Source organism: Aspergillus tanneri (genome assembly GCF_003426965.1).
Source record: "Aspergillus tanneri strain NIH1004 chromosome Unknown AapTan_5_pilon_pilon_pilon, whole genome shotgun sequence".
Lineage (NCBI taxonomy): Eukaryota > Fungi > Ascomycota > Eurotiomycetes > Eurotiales > Aspergillaceae > Aspergillus > Aspergillus tanneri.
This window is the reverse complement of record NW_022984632.1, coordinates 2,190,857-2,208,463: the sequence shown is the minus strand read 5'-3', so window position 1 is coordinate 2,208,463 and position 17,607 is coordinate 2,190,857. Positions and strand designations below refer to the sequence as shown.

The following is a 17,607-nucleotide window of genomic DNA, read 5'->3' as shown; positions in this document are numbered from 1 at the left end:
CCAAAGGCATGCATAACCTTTTTGGCCGAGTCGTCCAGACCTGGATTCTCAATGAGTACATACATACCTCTGAATAGACGTAGAGCGCAACTTTGGAGTTGGTGGGATGTGAGAAGATATATTTCGAGTAGAATACTAGCTTAAGATACAGTACAGGAGAAAGTAATACGTTGTCATGGATTCGGACAGCTATCAAAGTTGTGGTACAATGGGATTGGCCCAAAGTATCCTGATTGGAGATGATCGTAGCTCGTAAGATGAGATATCTGAAAGAAGTGCTAAAATCTGAGACTAACTTCGCGATATAAATAGGCGCCGTATGGGTGCCAAGGGTATATAAACATAGAAAACAGTGAACAGGGACAGGATAAGAATGACCAGGTGAATTGCAAATGTCCATGGTCTACCATATATACGAGCTTCCAGCGCTCAGTAGCAGCCTGATTATCCAAAAGTTAGGATCGAATAATCCGTCTCATGCAGATCATCAAGGAACCCGGCGAAACTGGACCAGGATGTTCCACCTAGATCGTCACCGAAGTCTCCAAAGTCGATCACATCCCAGATGTCTCTGGATGCTCCAGGGCCATGATTCATTAACGTAACGTTGTCCACAGGAGGAATACTACCGTGTATGGAGGTTGATTGATTTTGGTGCGATATCAGGGAAGAAACTGGAGACGCAGGATCTGGAATATTTGGTGCATTCAACAGGCTATTAACCGATGTGATCGGCTGTAGTGGAATCTCTCTTGCCAAAATGGCAGCTCTCTTGGATTGGGCTTGTTTCATAAGCTTATCGATTGGTCTCCACAGCATACCTTCTTTGGAATCTGCCACAGAAAGTGCGACCACACGAAAGGAATGCTCCACCACTGGCCAGTACGCTGACAGAACAGAGAGGTCATCACAAACACAGAGCTCAGCGATTGCGACGGAAAGAGGGTGCCAAGGAGCCCATAAGTCCTGGAACCAGCGCCAAGGGGCAGCGCGGCGGTCATCAGAAAGCTCCCGAGTCCTCTGTAAAACGTCAACACAGAGCTTCAAAAGACCGTGGTTCTTGATCTGTGGGGGGACAAAAATTGGATCACGTTGCAACGGCCTCAATGCTGCTAGTTGCAAGCAGGCAGTGAGGCACTCCGCCGTCTTTACGGTGAACCAGTGAAAGGCATCTATTTTCGGGTTGCATCCTCGGACGAGTGTCTCTGCTGCCCTTTGGAAATCTACCACAAGCGCTTGTCGAGCCTTCATGTCTGTTATAGGGCGCTCCATCGTATGGTAGAAGTTGAGGCATCGCATGACCCGCTGAGCCTCAGAAATGACTAAATTAAATGTCATGTCCGTAAAGCCACCTAATTCCAGCGGGCTTTTATCACTGTGGAAATCAATCTCACTGTCGTTGGTGTTGGCAGGTGTATTGTACTCGAGCCATCTGGGTTGGACCATTGGCTCGGTGGCCCGGTCCAGGGATGACTGAGCGTCAAGGAGGCCGATGGCATGCCACACACGCCTGCGTAACTCGAGCTCAAGTGGGCGTATCACAAAAGGGGGATTTACAATATGCAGTGACAGGGCCTGTCCAACTCTAAGAGCCATGCTAATCATTGTCCAAACTCGCCGACCTTGATCCAAGAGGCGATAACCAAGCTTTGCATGTCAGTCCCACAGTCAAGAGCGTTCGCAGATGGCAGGCTTACCAGTGAGATCATAAAAGCCTGAAGAACAGTCAAATCATTGGTTGTCATAAAATCTGCGCGCACAAGTGCCGCATCGCACACTCTCCTATACTTTGCTACCACCGAAGACTTGCTTTGGCGGAAAAGTGACATACATTGCTCTTCGGTGAGAACGCAAACGGCTGCATAGTAAACGGCAAAGGCAAGAGTTTCCGGAGCCTTGTGCCCTGGTTCATAGTCAAGATACGGCATCCCGTCCAGAAGATATGCCTTCAGTGATGGTTGGTGTATCACTTTGAATACTGGGTCTATTTGGGACAAGAATACTTGGCTCAACTTCCTACGAAGCTGGACAGAGGAGAAGTCCTGGATATCAACGCAGGGCATTTCATTGAAGTCCGCTGGACTCAATACCCCGAGTGAAAGAGTACTCTGTTCTGAGCTGAGGCCATCGGTGGTGCCACGGTTCGTCTTGTGTGCATTCAGCGCATTTCATTGCCACACAAGCTTTCAAATCCTCTTACCTGCTGCATCATATCATCCCAAAACGAGCCACCAATATATCGATTGTCCTTTTGGGCACTAGAGTTATCTTTGATACGCGAGGGGCCGTCTGAGTATAGAGACACCGCAGGGACGCGTGCAGATTCGCTACTTGAGCCATTCGCGCTTGGAGCTAAATCAGATAATGACATAGGCTCATTGAGCGATGCCGTTTGGTTCGCCGCAGAGCCATCTTTAGAGCTATCCCTAGGAGACGGAAGCTCCTTGGCCTCATTCTCTTCCTTATTTTGAAGAATTTGTTCAAGTCTTGCTACGCGGGCTCTCAAGTCCCGGTTGCTCGGACACACATCTTTACTTGGACGGCTCTTCCCGCGCGGTAACCGGGCCCGAACCACTGGTTTGCATACAGTTCCCTGGTTACGACAATATGTGCATGGGTCCAGCTTGTCACAACGCTTCTTTCGTTGGGTGCATAGCTCGCAACTCAATCGGATTTGAGGTGCCAATATACCAGTACCTGTAGCGTCACTCGGCACAAGACTTGACATGATATATGGGGATCATCCACTTGCAGGGGCTGGTTAAGAAGAAGGTACTGATAAAGGAGCCTGTGTCGTTGCGGCTGTCTCCATTTTCCACGTATCAGGCAAGAATCGAGTAGTAAACCATTCCGTTGCATCATCACACGTGTATTGTTGATGACTAATATATTAAGTAAGCGGATCTCTTCCTCTTCGCTTCTTGGCTTCCATGCTCTCTAAAGTATAAACAAACCCGCGACAGACATGAACCAGAAGCTGAAAATTAGATCGACTGGTAATTCTGATGGCGTTTATTTACTATGATATTTCCAAGAATAAGCCGCAGAGGTACCAGCAATAGGTTTCATTACTGCACTATCATGCTGTAAACATATTTACCAAGGCTCTGACAGGCATTTCACCTGGAAACCGCATTTCCGAACAACAAGTCTTACTCTATCGATAACTGTACGACAAAAGTAGGAAAAGGTAATATACGTGGGCAACTAGTCGGAGGCCGGTCCATGAACCTGCTGCTGGATTGGCATGCCGACATCGCCTGCAACTACCGGACTGTTGGAGGACGCTAGGTAATTCAACATTGACAAAATAAGGCCTGACAACAGGATTCAAATCACATTATATGTACTTACAAATTAACTGCTGCCTTGTTTCTTAACAAAGCTCGACAGCGACCATCCCGTTCTGATCCTGGTCTTTATTCAGTACCATGGTCCGAGACTCGGTGAACACAGCCATGTGTGTGCACTCCACTTTGCAGTCCGTGTCCGGGACCCTTATTTTCTACGGCTTAGGTAAAAGGTCCCCCCCCCAAAGAAAAAGAAAGACAGAAAGAAAACGAAAAGCAAACAAAAGAAAAAAGGAACAGGTACTAGTCTCAGATCGGAAATTGGATTGATTGAAAGTGACATAGGAGCCAACACGGATGTCATCAATTGGGAATTGGAATTTTGTCATATTTCATAATCCAAATATATTAGACAGATCCCCACCGAGCAATCTAGAAGGCCACCGGAACCCGAGGCAAGGTTTCCATTGCGGATCTGGTTTGGCATCAGTGGGCGCCAAGATTAGTTCTCGTGTGTTCATTGCCTTGGTTTCACCCGACCCAAACCTGATAATGGAGCCCGATCGATCGGGATATCTAGCAGATGCTCTGGCTGACAGGACGCTGGGTATCCCTCAGCTGAGGCACAATCATATTAGATGAGCTTATCCTATCTAGTGTAGTTTCAGATTTCCCAATCAGGATAATTCTCCATGGTGGAGAGCCATACCGGATCCCTTCCGGGTCGGTAAAAACAGGGTTATGGCTGGTGAAGGAGAAAACCCTGCTGGACCCCTAGTTTCAACCTTGGGGACCTCGAACAGTTCAATTCTGAGATGCTTTACTCTTGGGTCATCCGGTTAATATAATGAAACTTCGCTACAGTCTGTTGACTATCCTGACTCTGGCAGTCGGGCTACAAGCGGCGCACCCTGATCCAAACGCTTACCCTCCGTGTGCAGTATGTTCGAATTCAGTCTGACAATTATGTCACTGCTAATTCTCGGTGTATCAGATTGCATGTGAAGGTCATCTGTTCTCCGATTGCTCCATAAACAACTCGACATGCTTCTGCGCTGGCGACTGGCTTCGCGCTCCCCTGCTGAACTGTGTGACGAGTAACTGCACGACAAAAGAATTGTTCAGTATGTACTTATGTAGATAGCCATAGATCCACCTAGCTAACCGTCCTAGTTACTCGCCGATTAGCAGAGCGGGAATGCGACATCAAACCTCGCAAGGGTCCGGCCGAGATCAGTGGCTCGACACTTGCGCCTCTAATTCTGAGTTCGCTCTTCTTTTTGGTCAGGATTGTCGCTAAAAGTCTGGGCCTCGCTGGCGGTTGGGGATCAGATGACTACACTATAATTGGTGCATATGTGAGTCGTCTCTCCCTCTTTATTATACAGACACTAACCAGTTGTAGGTAATTGGAGTGGCTCTATATGTTCTCAATATCTACAGTAAGTGACTCCGTCGACTGGAGAATAGATCTATACTAACCATTCAGTGATCCGATGTGGCTTTGGCCAGGATATTTGGGAAATTCCCTTTCCAACCATCACCCAGTTCTACAAGGTCAGTCCCGAAGCATACCCAATGGCTAGCGTATTAACTCCCGAGCAGTACTTTGAGGCCTTCGCTGTTATGTACAAGATCCAAATCTCCCTTGCAAAGATCTCTGTATGTCTGTTTCTGCTGCGGATCTTCCAATCGCGCACGTTCCGCTATCTGGCACATGCTCTTATCTGCCTCAATGCCGCTATCGGCATAACCTGGGCGTTTGTGGATTCGCTACGGTGCATCCCAACACATCTGTTATGGGATGGATGGAAGAACGAGGAGCCCGAACAATGCATCAACTTCATCGTTGCAATCTTAGTCAATTGTCTGGTGAATATTATCGTGGACGCAGCTTTGATACTATTGCCCGTGTACGAAGTGAGCAAGCTGCAGCTCCCCTTACGGAAGAAGATCGCCGTGGGATTGATGTTTGTGATGGGCTCAGTGTAGGAATCCTTCTCCGTATTCAATTATCATGCTAATTTGTGTCAGCCTGACCATCATCGCTATCATCCGCGTCGTCGTGTTCTGGAATAACCGATGGGGCCAGAACCAGACCGCGGAATTGTATCCTCTTATCCACTGGTCTGTGATCGAAACTCAGATTGCCGTTATGTGCGCCTGTCTTCCTGCATCCCGAGCCCTGATCAGTCATATCTTCCCTAACACCCTGGGCACTGCTACCGGGCGAACGTACGCGACTGGACCATCGAATTGGTACAACAAGGAAACTTCGGCGGGCAACAGCAGGATTTCCAAATCCGTAAGCTACTCGGTCAATTATGCGTCCAGATCACAACATGATGACTCGAATAGCTTGGTTGAGCTGGTGGATGTGAACGGAAGGCTTCGATGAGTTCGTAGATATAGAGATCTTCACACCCCTAAAGTAGATTTGATTTATGAAATAGATATGATATAAATAATGAGAATAATCAAGTGATGGGTATCCTCCCAGCTATGCTACATTAAATATGCAAGATGCCAAACCTATATGCAGGCACTCCAAGAAAGTACACAACTATACAGCCTCCCAGTCCATCGCATCTACAATAAAATCCCAGCCCCCCTCATTCTCGACCTTGGTCATCCCCTCCGTCCTGGCCACATGCGCCTGCGCAAGCAGATACCCCTCTTCCAAGCCTCCAAAGACATCCATCAAGATCTTATCGACATCGTACCTCTCCAACGGGACGAGCTGCTCCATCTGAGACGAACCCCCATCGCCACCATTCTCATTCTCCACCATATCTGCCGTTTTCCACCGATTCCTCAATTCCTTCGCCTTCTTCAACTGCTCAAACACCACGCCCTTCCCAAGCACCGAATGCAACGGACTACGTTCCTCCTGCAATGCTCTCAGCACATTCGCATGATACCGATGCGATTGCGATGGCGGTCGAACCCACTGCACACCCTGGCCTGTGTTCCGCGTTCCCGAAGAACCAGTCCGTGTAACCATGACCCCAAACACGCCCAGCAGATGAACGATCGCACGCTCCAACAGCGCGTAGTATTCGTGGAAATCGATCTTGAACATTATTTCGGCATGTGCGACGTCGACGTCAACGCCGTGTGAGGTGGGAAGCGTGGCGAGTCGGTAGCCCTCTTCGAGGCAGGGGAGTTTCCATTTCAATCGCGCGACAATCTTCATGAACCGGGCGAGCTCCTGCGCTGGGGACAGGAGCGTGGAGTAAGAAACGGGAGAGGAAGACGGCTTTGAAGGGGAGGGGCATGTCGTTGTTGTCTTTGTCTCCTCAGGGAGAGGCGCCCAGCGCGACTTGAGGAGACTGGACATGGTGATGGCATGTTCTGTTGGTGGTGTTGTTGAGGCGGGGTTGAGGTGGAAGTGAGGTTTGGAGATGCGCAGTTCGGCTGAGCCACTCAGGTGCACGGATCCCTGCTTCTATTTATGATCATGCAAAGGCTTTGACTCCTTATTTCTTGAAAAAAATAAAACAAAAAAGAGTACCAAAAAAAGCTTATTTATATCTCATTATTGGATTATTATTTGTCTATTCTCGATCAAAGAAAATCAACATGTCCCATCAAGAAAAAGGCCAAATTATACTTCCCCACTCCACCTTCCGGTTTGTTTCATCGAAATATAAAAAATAAACTTGTCCGACACTTCCACTGATCCAAGCTGGCAAAAACGGCACTAGTACTGTGAACATCTAGACCATCCTGTTGTCCTAGAAGAATACGTCGGGCCTGACTGGACCCCAGCGCCTGTCCGTCAGGTGCCCATCAAGGTCTACAAACTGTCGAGTTGAGAATTTACGAGACTACCTCTAGCAGGGCTTTTGGAATGATGAAGTAAAACTCTTGTTTGAGATTTATTCCTACTGTCCGTCCGATGCCTTTGCCTGTGTCGGAAGCTGCAACACAGTGTGGAGGCCCACAATCCACGTTCCCTGATTCCACAGTCCTTCCGTCCTGGTTATGAGTCTCCCCTGGGATGTTGTATTCTCCTTCGCTCTCACAGCTATCGTGTGGGGTATTGAAGGGTATGATGAGTACACGCAGGCCGGTGCGGCTCCCGACTGGTTGTATTTCAACTGCTCCTTCTCCAGCAGTCGCAGTCGCAGCAATAATAGGTATTCCACGGAACCGGATGCTGAGGGGGTTTCCTGCGAGCTCTATCTAGAAGCGCTTGAAATCGACATCGAACATGTCCGAAACCAGGGCCAGATTGGCCAGAATATAACACTGGGCAGCTTTTCAAATGCTCCCGGGCTCGACGGGGCTCTAAATTCGCTGCACTACACAATGGATGTAGACGAGGGAGTTCCTCCGGCCTCGACTCTAGCTAGCATCGGAACTGCAAATCTGCCAGCAGTTGAATCAGTAATTCGCTGAGGCGGTTTCGTTCTTGATTTCGCTTTTCGACTCTCTCGTAGCGATCTCAGCGTGACCGGTCACCAACATTCCTGAGGATGTTGAACCCGACCAGCAATACCTTTTCTATACTACGTTCATTAGCTGTCAGCGATGATATCGCTCCGGCTCTTCTCGAGAGTATCGTCCGTCTCTTCACAGCTGCGCTGATAGCCCATCTACCGCCAACAAAGACCCTCCATTTCGACTTCTACATCTCCGAATCCAGCGCCTGGTCCGCTATTTTCCCTGCCCATCCTAACGCACTTCGTTGCCACGGCAACGACTTCCCCATTGATGCTCTTCATACGCTATTTGTCCGGGATGAACCGCCCGCTCCACACCTGGTCTCTCCTCAAGAAAGTCCAACTCGATCTTCGGCGCCCGGGATATGCTACAAAAGCTGTACCGTGTGTTTGGGGTTGTGTTGGACGAACCAAGATTCGTTAGCGAGGTGGGCGTCTGTCTCTATATTACTGATTATGGTGCTTCAAATGAGCTGGTCCCTGATTACCCAGAGAGTACGGATACTGTGGTTAAGAACGCATCGATTGGCCATGTTGGAAGTGGAGGGAGTACTGTATATAGTCTAGGTACTCTGTTGAGTCATGGTTCATTCGTATTCTGTGGATAATTAACTTGCAACTATCATATTTTACTTACCTAGAAAGGCTGGTGGCAAATGAAAACCGAGTAGGGAGTAAATTATTGGTCTTAGTAGGTTTTTCTCAGTTTTCCTTAAAAAATAAAGCGAATGGTAACCAGCTATTGATCCCACCTCCGTCGATAGTTGGTGGGTATTCCCCGACATTCCTCCGCCTTGAGAAACCCTAATGATGTGGGGATACGGGCGATTTTCGGGGATATAAATACCAATCCTCTCCTACACTTGAGAATTAAAGAGACAGATTTCATCCTGTTCACACCTCTCTAGACAAGATGCCCACTCTCTCGATCTATGTGGTGGGCCTCCTGACTATCCTGGGCCGCGAGAGTGTTATGGCTCAGGGGGTCTCCCAAACAAGCCGTGAGTTTGATCTCGCCATCATATTCCCCGTTTCTAATCCTTCTAGCTGTCATTGTGGAAGGAAATACTTTTACTTTGAACGGCGACCATGTTTCCTACCGCTTCCATGTTGATACCACCACCGGTGACCTCCTATCCGATCACTTCGGAGGAAGCATCACGGGCGCAATCCCCACAGACCCAGAGCCTGAAGTTAATGGCTGGGTTGGGATGATCGGTCGTGTCCGTCGTGAGTTTCCCGATCAGGGTCGAGGGGATTTCCGTGTGCCTGCTATTCGTATACGACAGTCGGAAGGATACACCGTCAGTGATCTGCGGTATCAGTCGCATACTGTGGTTGCGGGAAAACCTGAGCTTCCTGGATTGCCGGCCACTTTTGGTAGCGAGGATGATGTGACCAGCTTAATTATCCATCTGTATGATGATTACAGCAACGTGGCAGCGGATCTGACCTACTCGATTTTTCCGAAGTATGATGCCATTGTGCGCAGTGCTAGTGTTACTAACAAGGGGGATGGGAATATCACTGTCGAGGCGTTGGCTAGTTTGAGCGTTGACCTGCCGTATGAGGATCTGGAGATGATCGGTCTTCGGGGCGATTGGGCTAGGGAGGCTCGTCGAGAGAGACGAAGGGTCGAGTATGGGACGCAAGGGTCAGTTCTCTCGTTATGTTTGTCTAGTATAGGTGATATTGACTGGTTAGATTCGGGAGTACGACGGGCTTCTCGTCCCATCTCCATAACCCATTCCTCTCATTGGTACGTCCATCCACGACTGAGTCTCAGGGCGAGTCCTGGGGGTTCTCGCTGGTCTACACGGGTTCTTTCGCCGTTGATGTCGAGAGAGGTTCTCAGGGCCTGACCCGTGCCCTACTGGGCTTCAATCGTAACCAGCTGTCCTGGCCATTAGGCCCTGGAGAGACCCTCACCTCCCCAGAATGTGTCTCGGTATACTCAAAAGACGGCATCGGCGGCATGTCGCGCTCTCTGCACCGACTCTACCGCAACCATCTCATCAGGAGCCAGTTTGCTACCGACAACCGTCCCGTACTGCTCAACAGCTGGGAAGGCGTCTACTTCGACTACAACCAGAGCAGCATCTACCGCCTAGCGCAGAAATCGGCCGACCTGGGCGCCAAACTCTTCGTCATGGACGACGGCTGGTTCGGCGACGAATACCCTCGTGTATCAGACAACGCGGGACTCGGCGACTGGGTGCCCAATCCTGAGCGGTTCCCCAACGGTCTGCAACCCCTAGTATCCAATATTACTCAGCTTAAGGCCGCCAACTCCTCCACCAACCTTCGTTTCGGCATCTGGATCGAGCCGGAGATGGTCAACCCCAACTCAACCCTGTACCACGACCACCCTGACTGGGTCCTACACGCAGGACCATACCCTCGCACAGAGCGTCGCAACCAACTCATCCTCAACGTCGCCCTGCGCGAAGTCCAAGACTTCATCATCGAGACCGTCTCTACTATCCTCACCTCCGCTGACATCACCTACATCAAATGGGACCACAACCGCGCCATGCACGAAACCCCTTCGCCGGCCGCCGACCACGCCTATCTCCTAGGTATCTACCGTGTCCTCGACACCCTTACGCGTCGGTTCCCACATGTCCTCTGGGAAGGCTGCGCCTCAGGCGGCGGACGGTTCGACGCCGGAATCCTGCAGTATTTCCCTCAGATCTGGACCTCGGATGATACAGACGCCGTGGAACGAATCTCCATCCAACTAGGCACGTCACTTGCATACCCACCCAGCGCAATGGGGGCGCATATCTCCGCCGTACCGAACCACCAAACCGGGCGCTCCATTCCCGTAAGTTTCCGTGCGCATGTCGCCATGATGGGCGGGTCGTTCGGGCTCGAACTGAACCCGGAAGAGCTACACGAGGATGAAAAGGCGGAATTGCCGCCGTTGATTGCCCTAGCGGAAAGGGTGGCACCGGTGGTTTTGAAAGGTGATATGTATCGACTCAGACTGGCTGAGGAGACGAATTGGCCTGCTGTGTTGTTCATTAGCCAGGATGGGACGCAAGCGGTGTTGTTCGTTTTTCAGCTTGCGCCAAATGTTAATCACGCTGCACCGAGGATCAGGTTGCAGGGATTGGAGCCCGACGCGCTGTACAGTGTTGATGGTGAGGGGCAGTATTCGGGATTGACGCTGATGAACATGGGATTGCAGTATGTGTTTGAGGGAGATTATGGTAGTAGGGTTGTTTCATTAGAGAGGATATCTGACCACTAGATGTATACTGAGTCTTTAGATCCCTTATGGACAGTAGCCCAGGGAGTGATAGAAGAAGATTCCGCAACTGACAAAGAAAATACTCGGTGAATAATGCATAGAATATTATAATTATCGGCCTCGCATATTATTCACACTCACATTAGCATAGCATAGGAAACTAATTCTCAGGCAGGTTTGGAAGGCTCAGCCAAAGAATTGCTTATTGTATGATTTGCTTTAATTAGAGTATTATCAGCAAAAATATAACCCAGCTTATTGGAGGGAGGAGGAATCAATTTCGCTTTCAATGGATGTAATTGGTCTATTTTGGTCCACCAACCAAAGTGGCAGGGGATTACCGGATCAACGAATGAAGTCCAAGATTCAGTGGCTGTAATCCACAAACCAACCCTATTAAGGTTAGGGTATTTCAGACAAGCCGCACAAAACAACGGGAAGACGTCCGCTTCGCGCGCAGTCAGCCCTGAAACGATATGAACAAGTGTAACTTGATTGAGACTTGATTGAATTAATAAAATAAGCATTGATATGTTATTGGGAGAACGAATCCCAAACAGACAGGAGGTACAGGATACTGTGAAACTTGGAATTAGATTTGGCCTCTCCTAAGGGCACCTTAATAGGGAAACCTCCCCACCAGTGTCTTGAGCGCTTCATAGTATCTCTTCTTCTCTCTTCTATCCAAAGGAATAGAAGCGACTCAGGGGAATGATGCTGAGCGCTAGCCAAGGCGCCAGGAGTGAGTTATCGTATCCCGAATTCTGATGTTTTTCTATCATCAAGCTATAATAGGCAAGAAATACGGGCCCCGCTGTTACGATAATCTGGTATTTTCCTGGACAGGGTACTGGGCAGCGATCTCACTATTAAATAGTACCTAACCTGGAATAACAATGGTGGAATTGAATCTCCGATAGAATTAACGCATTTAATCACACTCACGAGCGTATGGGCTGACACGCTTGTGACTGAGTTATTTTGTTTTGGGATACCTAGTAATAATTGACTCGATTCGACCTTGGCCAATTCGGAAGCCAGTTTTATCAAAATTCTAGATATCTTGGTCATCAATTTTATATGCCTCAGTTGTATGCCGCAGCTGATTATAAAAGTGTGTGATCTTCTCAATATCCTTTGCTTTATGTCGCTCCACCCCAATTACGCGCCTTTCTGGGAACCCTTGGCTTATTAAGAACTCCGCTTCATAAAGCGATATGCCCAGTTTTTAAAGACTATTAAGGGTGATTTTGAAGGATTAGCAACTAACATGGCTTTGTCTAAAAATTACATCAGCAGCTGTCGAACATTGCTAATATTTGACGGAGCGTCCGGGTCGCCAAAACAATTAATATACTTATATAAAGCATCATACTGAGCAGGATCCAGACGCTGCATAGTCGGTTTCCACGTTGATTTGCTTGTTAAGTGTAAAATGCGTTTAAGTGTAGCCGACCCCCTGTGGAAGTGTAGGGGGGTACGCGGTGCGAGGGCTACCCCTCGCACCTCACCACTTTCTTCGTCCTCTCTACGCTTGAAATTCTCGTTAGATAGCGCCAATATTATCGTGTTGCTTGGCTGTCACACCGATGGCGAGTCCTCGTTCGGATTTTGCACAGCTTTCACCCCTAATCTCTTCTATGCGACCCTTAATAATTTGGTTTATTTAGTAAATACTTTTAGTCCAGGCTACTGGCCGACACAGACATATTATAAATCGGGCTGTTAATACCATGGAAGGTTAAAATATATCTTCATCTCGGCCCTTTAAAGTACGGCAGTAAACCTTTATAGCTTTAAAAGGGGCTATCTACGATGCGTGCCCAAAGGTTAAAATCGACTGCATTGCATCGAGTCTGAAGCCTGTAGTTTGGCTGTCCTGCTGGCAACAGCTTCCCAGCACTATTAGGTCTGCGGTATAGTAGTATAGGCCTAATCCAGTAGGAAAAACAAGACACTAAAGCAAGCAAGAAGGGCACCTGTTAGGGAATAACTAGCTATATTAGGGCCCCTTAATGGAGGATTTTGATATTCTTTTAGCTCTGGCGAGTCAGCTTCCTGGGTACATACACACTGGATTTACAGCATCTAGTGTGTCGTAAAACCCAGTAATCAAGCAGGTACAGGTTGTCTCGGTACTGGTGTCACCAGCTATACTATACTCCGATTGTATCTCGAACCCTAACTCCCAAGGCACACTAGTCCACATTGGAGGGTTTTCTGGGCTACCCCTGTCACAGGGTACTGGAAAAACACGCGCTTCGCACGCTGAGGCCGTGAGACGATGAGAGTCATGAGAAATATAATCGAAACATCGAGATTTAGATCATGAATTATGGAGATACGGAGCACGGAAGAAAAGGGCTCGGCATTACATAGAGAATAATCTAAGATAACTAACATGATCGTTGGAGGGGGTAATACTTATGTAAGTGCCAAACGTACTGATAAAGGCAACCGAGTGCGGCCTCAATTCATGAGGACTGTAACTAGGGAGTGACAATATTGAACGCTAGGTTCGGCAACTTGATGAAGGACGTGATTGTCTTCCAAATCTCCACACTGCCAGATGTTATAAACGGTTCAACGCTGCTAGGCTTACCCGAGTCCGCAAGTCCAATAAGCGTCACAAGTTGCTTATGCGAAAGCCAAACCTTAAGAGGGCCTTCGGTGGTTCGCTTCGAGGGAGCTGGAATGTATGGGATGGCATGTCCGGTCAAGGCACCGTTGCTCAACCTCAAATGCCAGCCGGCGCCCCGGGATTTCAATTGTTGCATGTCTTCCACGTAAAAGTCAATAGTCAATTTCGGTTGAAGATATGCCCTTGGCCCCTCTATGAGGATCGCCATTGTGTCGAACAATTCGTCAAAATTGAGAGCCAGCAATGAATCTGTCGTCATTGTGTTGACTGCCTTTTGAGGCCCATTTTGCAGCTCAAGGGCACCGGTCAGGTAGATATTACGCCAGGTCCCGTTCTCCGCGCCCTGTCCCAATGCCGTGTAGACTGACGCCAGCGCGTCCTTTGCGGCCTGGTTGGTGGCATCTGCAAAGATGACCTTGTTCAGGAGAGTAGCGGCGAATCGGTAGTTTTTCTTCCTGACATAATCATCGGCGTTTCTGATAACGGCTTCGCTGCCACCCATGCATTTGACAAACTCAGTTGCTTCGTCTGCGGGGGCGAGCGGCCAGAGGTTGGCGGGGTTGCCATCGAACCAACCCATGTATTTGTCGTAGACGCCCTTCACATTGTGATTGATCGAGCCATAATAGCCACGGAGATTAGACCGCACCTTCAGTGTTGGCGGCATTTGGATATCCTCAGCGATTTCTCCAGGTAACTTGCCGTCATTGAGCTGCCGCAGCGATTCATTGTGAAGATAGGCGTAGTAATCGCGTTGTTCAGCCAAAAAGGTGACCACGAGGCTCTCGTCCTTCGGGTTGCCATCCGATACATTCCATGTAGGCCAGTGGTGGCTAGCAAACACCACATCTGTCTTATCACCGAACAGAGAAATTGACTCATCGAGGTATCGAGACCACAGTCGTGCATCACGGACAGGGGCACCTCGCAATGTCTGGATGTTGTGCAAGGTATGGGTGGCATTCTCTGCCATGCAGAGCGCTTTGTATTGGGGAAAATAGAAATTCACCTCCGCAGGTGCTTCTGTTCCTGGGGTCAGCTGGCAGTTGATTTCTAGTTGTTTAAAACCCAAGTCGAGAGGACCGTCGTGGGTGATGTTCCGCGTTGGTGGCACCAGTGAACTGCTCCCAGTGGACAAAGCCTGCCCAAGTCCACAGCCAATCTGTCCTGAGGGGCTTTTCTCTAAGGCTTCGCCATACATATAGATGGATCGGCGGGACATAGCCGCGCCGGCGTACACATTCTCACTGACGGCATGTTCGAGGAAGCCGTCCGGGCCGATAATTTGAAGATCACGGTCCGCTTTTTCCCTGACAGCCTGGGCGCCGCCAAAATGGTCCGCATGGCAATGCGTGTAGAGGAGGGCCTTGATATCTGCCTTTGTCCCATAAAGTTCGTGATGGTGCTTCTGGTAGAGGTCAATAGCTCTTTTCGCCGTCTCAACCGAGGTCAAGCAGTCAATAATGATGATTCCATTCGAATCCGGAATTTGTACAATGCTCATGTTGGCAAGATCGAAGCCTCGCACTTGGTAAATACGATACTTTTTATCATTAACAATAGCCTCAGTAACTATGTACAGCCCCGCTTGAACGCTGCAGAGCTGCCCCTGTCTCCATAGAGATGGGTTCGCAGTGCCGGGACACTCAGCTTGGAGGAAGTCGTAAGCGCCAGTATCCCAGACAATGTCAGAGTTGGAGTTGAGGATTATGGGATCTTCAGGAGTGAGGACGAGACTTCTAGTAGCGAATTCAAAGTCATGGTTATGGAACTCAGGGCCGGAGGTTGTGACAGTCATGATGAAGAATGAAGAAGGATTTGTGGGTAAATGGATAGAAAACCGATGAATAGATATTGTGTTCTGGCATCTATCCCAGAGGTACACCAAGGGTTTTTATACCATTTCAATCCTCAATATGGTCTAAGGCGGATCGGACTTCCATCCTCGGTGATTACGCAACCAATTCGATTACTTCCTTGCCACTGTGGAGGAGCATGTGCACCCATCTGTATGTTCTAGGAGGAATTGCTTCCTCGGTAGCTCTACAGTCAACTCATGGCGCAGCTGTCGTGCTTGCTAGCCTACTTTGTCACTCCCGATCTGCCATGTCTTAGAACACGGCAGATCGGGACGGCTGTTATGATTCCCTTGTTTACGTATATTTTTCATCCAATCCATGTCGACTCGCACCGGCTTAGTCAAAATAGTGAGTTGGACAAGAGAGTGGAGGCAAGAAGCCCGAGGGGAATGCTCACTAGTTACATCAGGCCACGGCCACTTGTGGTCTCTCGGCAAGAGCGGATCAAGTGGCGAAGCATCAAGCTACCATGCATGATGAAAAAGGGCTCAACTCAAGCTTTTTCATAGTTATACGCAGAGGACTATTTTCCCAGTAAATCTTCTCGGTAAAGTCCTTGGAACCTATGAATACTTTGAATGGAGTACGGCTATATGCATAGTTAGTTGTGGTATCTAGTGAAATAGCATTTAGCGAACCTGAATTGACTCGCAAAGGATTTGGTTATTCAATATACCGATCTCCGCGATAAAATCATGCATGTCATTGCCTCTATGCAATACTACCTCAACTACAGCTGACAATGCAGCTCCTGGCGTCACCAACGCTAGCCGACAAGTTCAGCGCCGCGGCATGGATCAGAAATTGCTTGACAAGGTTCATGTTTGGCTGTCGCATATGTGGCGGAGACCCTTGAATATTGATTGAGCTCCTTAATGCGCTCCCCACTAATTACCTATATTAAAAACGCGGTCACAAGAGCGAGCTGGATGCAGGAGATATATTGGGATTCGGTGCATGTACTGGTAACGCGCGCTATCACACGCCGATTCCCTGAAACGACATGAAAAGGACCGAAAAGTGAAGTGAGGACGTTCCAGCCTGGAAGTAAATTATTTCCAGAACCGAAGCTAGGGGAGCAGGGTCAGGGAAGACAGAGTACACAGGTCGGAGGGCCCCGTACTAAAATCATGTAACTTAGAAGGCCTGTTAGAACATCGGTTATCCCTCTCCTCCAGGTCCGGGTTCTGTACTGTCTTAGAATCTGTATGTAACTAACTATTTAGTCTAGTTCGCGGGTGCCGCCATACCCCCGAATCCCAGACTCTTCATGCTTCCAACAAGGACCCAGTAACGTCTTCTGGCCCGGCCCTTAGTACATAAGGGCGCTCCGACCTACGGCCCGGGGAAGAATGGCGGATCAACATGACATGATCAGCGACAAGTATTGCCTTGTAAGTTTCATGCCGTCGCATGCAATTCACCTACAGTTAGTCCACTCCGCAATCTGAGACAAATGCAGATTAGGGAGCTATTAACATAGGTGGGGAAGTGGGCAATCCTGTCACTGATCCGAGAGCCACGTCAGAGTGGAGATTGTAGGGCTAACGGTATGAAATGCAGGAAAGTTGGCTGACCTGTGTCCCCTCTCAAGAGGTAACCCCAAATCACTTGAATGAGCCAGTCATAGTAGCATGAATGTATTGACTAGATCTGCAGATCTTGTTCCTAATACGATGTTCTGCATTAGCGGACGCTACCCCGCCGCAGCTGAAACTGTGCAGCTAATTGCGATTACTTTTGTGGAATTCAGGGGAAGTGATGCGCAGGAAGCTATTCTATCAGCTACAGGCCAACTAGCCGAACTAGGAAGTTGATGTCATTCAGTGGAAACATCAGGAATCACAGTATCTCACCAACTCTCTTGCATTCCCATCTAGGTGCTCAACTATCTAAAGGATTCAGGGGTTGAATCGATCGCCAGATACTCCGCACCGCCAAGTCGGGCAGACATAGTGTTTCCATAGCAGTTACAACCGCTCATAGCAGCTGATATAAAGACCCATCCTCCATAACGAAACTGATCTTAAATTGCTTTTGCGGATGACTCCCTGGAGAATTCGCTCTCTGGTGGAAGGCAATCCAGCCGTCCATCTTTAGGAGGCCATCTCGA

The 17,607-nt window shown here is 48.8% G+C and overlaps 6 protein-coding genes across 6 annotated transcripts; 3 read left to right on the top strand and 3 right to left on the bottom strand.

Moving 5' to 3' along the window:
• Positions 1-444: 444 nt before the first annotated feature.
• On the bottom strand, positions 445-3,460 carry ATNIH1004_010144 (fungal specific transcription factor domain-containing protein; the record flags this gene model as incomplete). The annotated part of the gene is made up of 4 exons (XM_033574719.1): positions 445-1,647; positions 1,698-2,147; positions 2,201-2,593; positions 3,431-3,460. The coding sequence occupies 4 exons, from the start codon at positions 3,458-3,460 to the stop codon at positions 445-447; spliced, it is 2,076 nt and encodes a 691-aa protein (XP_033422737.1).
• Positions 3,461-4,137: 677 nt separating this feature from the next.
• Positions 4,138-5,688, top strand: ATNIH1004_010143 (CFEM domain-containing protein; the record flags this gene model as incomplete). The annotated part of the gene is made up of 7 exons (XM_033574718.1): positions 4,138-4,230; positions 4,285-4,414; positions 4,464-4,648; positions 4,696-4,732; positions 4,780-4,847; positions 4,896-5,278; positions 5,325-5,688. 7 exons carry the CDS (start codon positions 4,138-4,140, stop codon positions 5,686-5,688), a joined length of 1,260 nt encoding a protein of 419 aa, XP_033422736.1.
• A 165-nt stretch (positions 5,689-5,853) lies between these two features.
• ATNIH1004_010142 (uncharacterized protein) lies at positions 5,854-6,630 on the bottom strand (the record flags this gene model as incomplete). The annotated part of the gene is made up of 1 exon (XM_033574717.1): positions 5,854-6,630. One exon carries the CDS (start codon positions 6,628-6,630, stop codon positions 5,854-5,856), a length of 777 nt encoding a protein of 258 aa, XP_033422735.1.
• Positions 6,631-7,277: 647 nt separating this feature from the next.
• On the top strand, positions 7,278-7,694 carry ATNIH1004_010141 (uncharacterized protein; the record flags this gene model as incomplete). The annotated part of the gene is made up of 1 exon (XM_033574716.1): positions 7,278-7,694. The coding sequence occupies one exon, from the start codon at positions 7,278-7,280 to the stop codon at positions 7,692-7,694; it is 417 nt and encodes a 138-aa protein (XP_033422734.1).
• A 957-nt stretch (positions 7,695-8,651) lies between these two features.
• Positions 8,652-10,994, top strand: ATNIH1004_010140 (alpha-galactosidase; the record flags this gene model as incomplete). Its single annotated transcript, XM_033574715.1, has 3 exons — positions 8,652-8,739; positions 8,786-9,392; positions 9,443-10,994. 3 exons carry the CDS (start codon positions 8,652-8,654, stop codon positions 10,992-10,994), a joined length of 2,247 nt encoding a protein of 748 aa, XP_033422733.1.
• A 2,489-nt stretch (positions 10,995-13,483) lies between these two features.
• On the bottom strand, positions 13,484-15,433 carry ATNIH1004_010139 (alkyl/aryl-sulfatase; the record flags this gene model as incomplete). Its single annotated transcript, XM_033574714.1, has 1 exon — positions 13,484-15,433. The coding sequence occupies one exon, from the start codon at positions 15,431-15,433 to the stop codon at positions 13,484-13,486; it is 1,950 nt and encodes a 649-aa protein (XP_033422732.1).
• Positions 15,434-17,607: the final 2,174 nt, after the last annotated feature.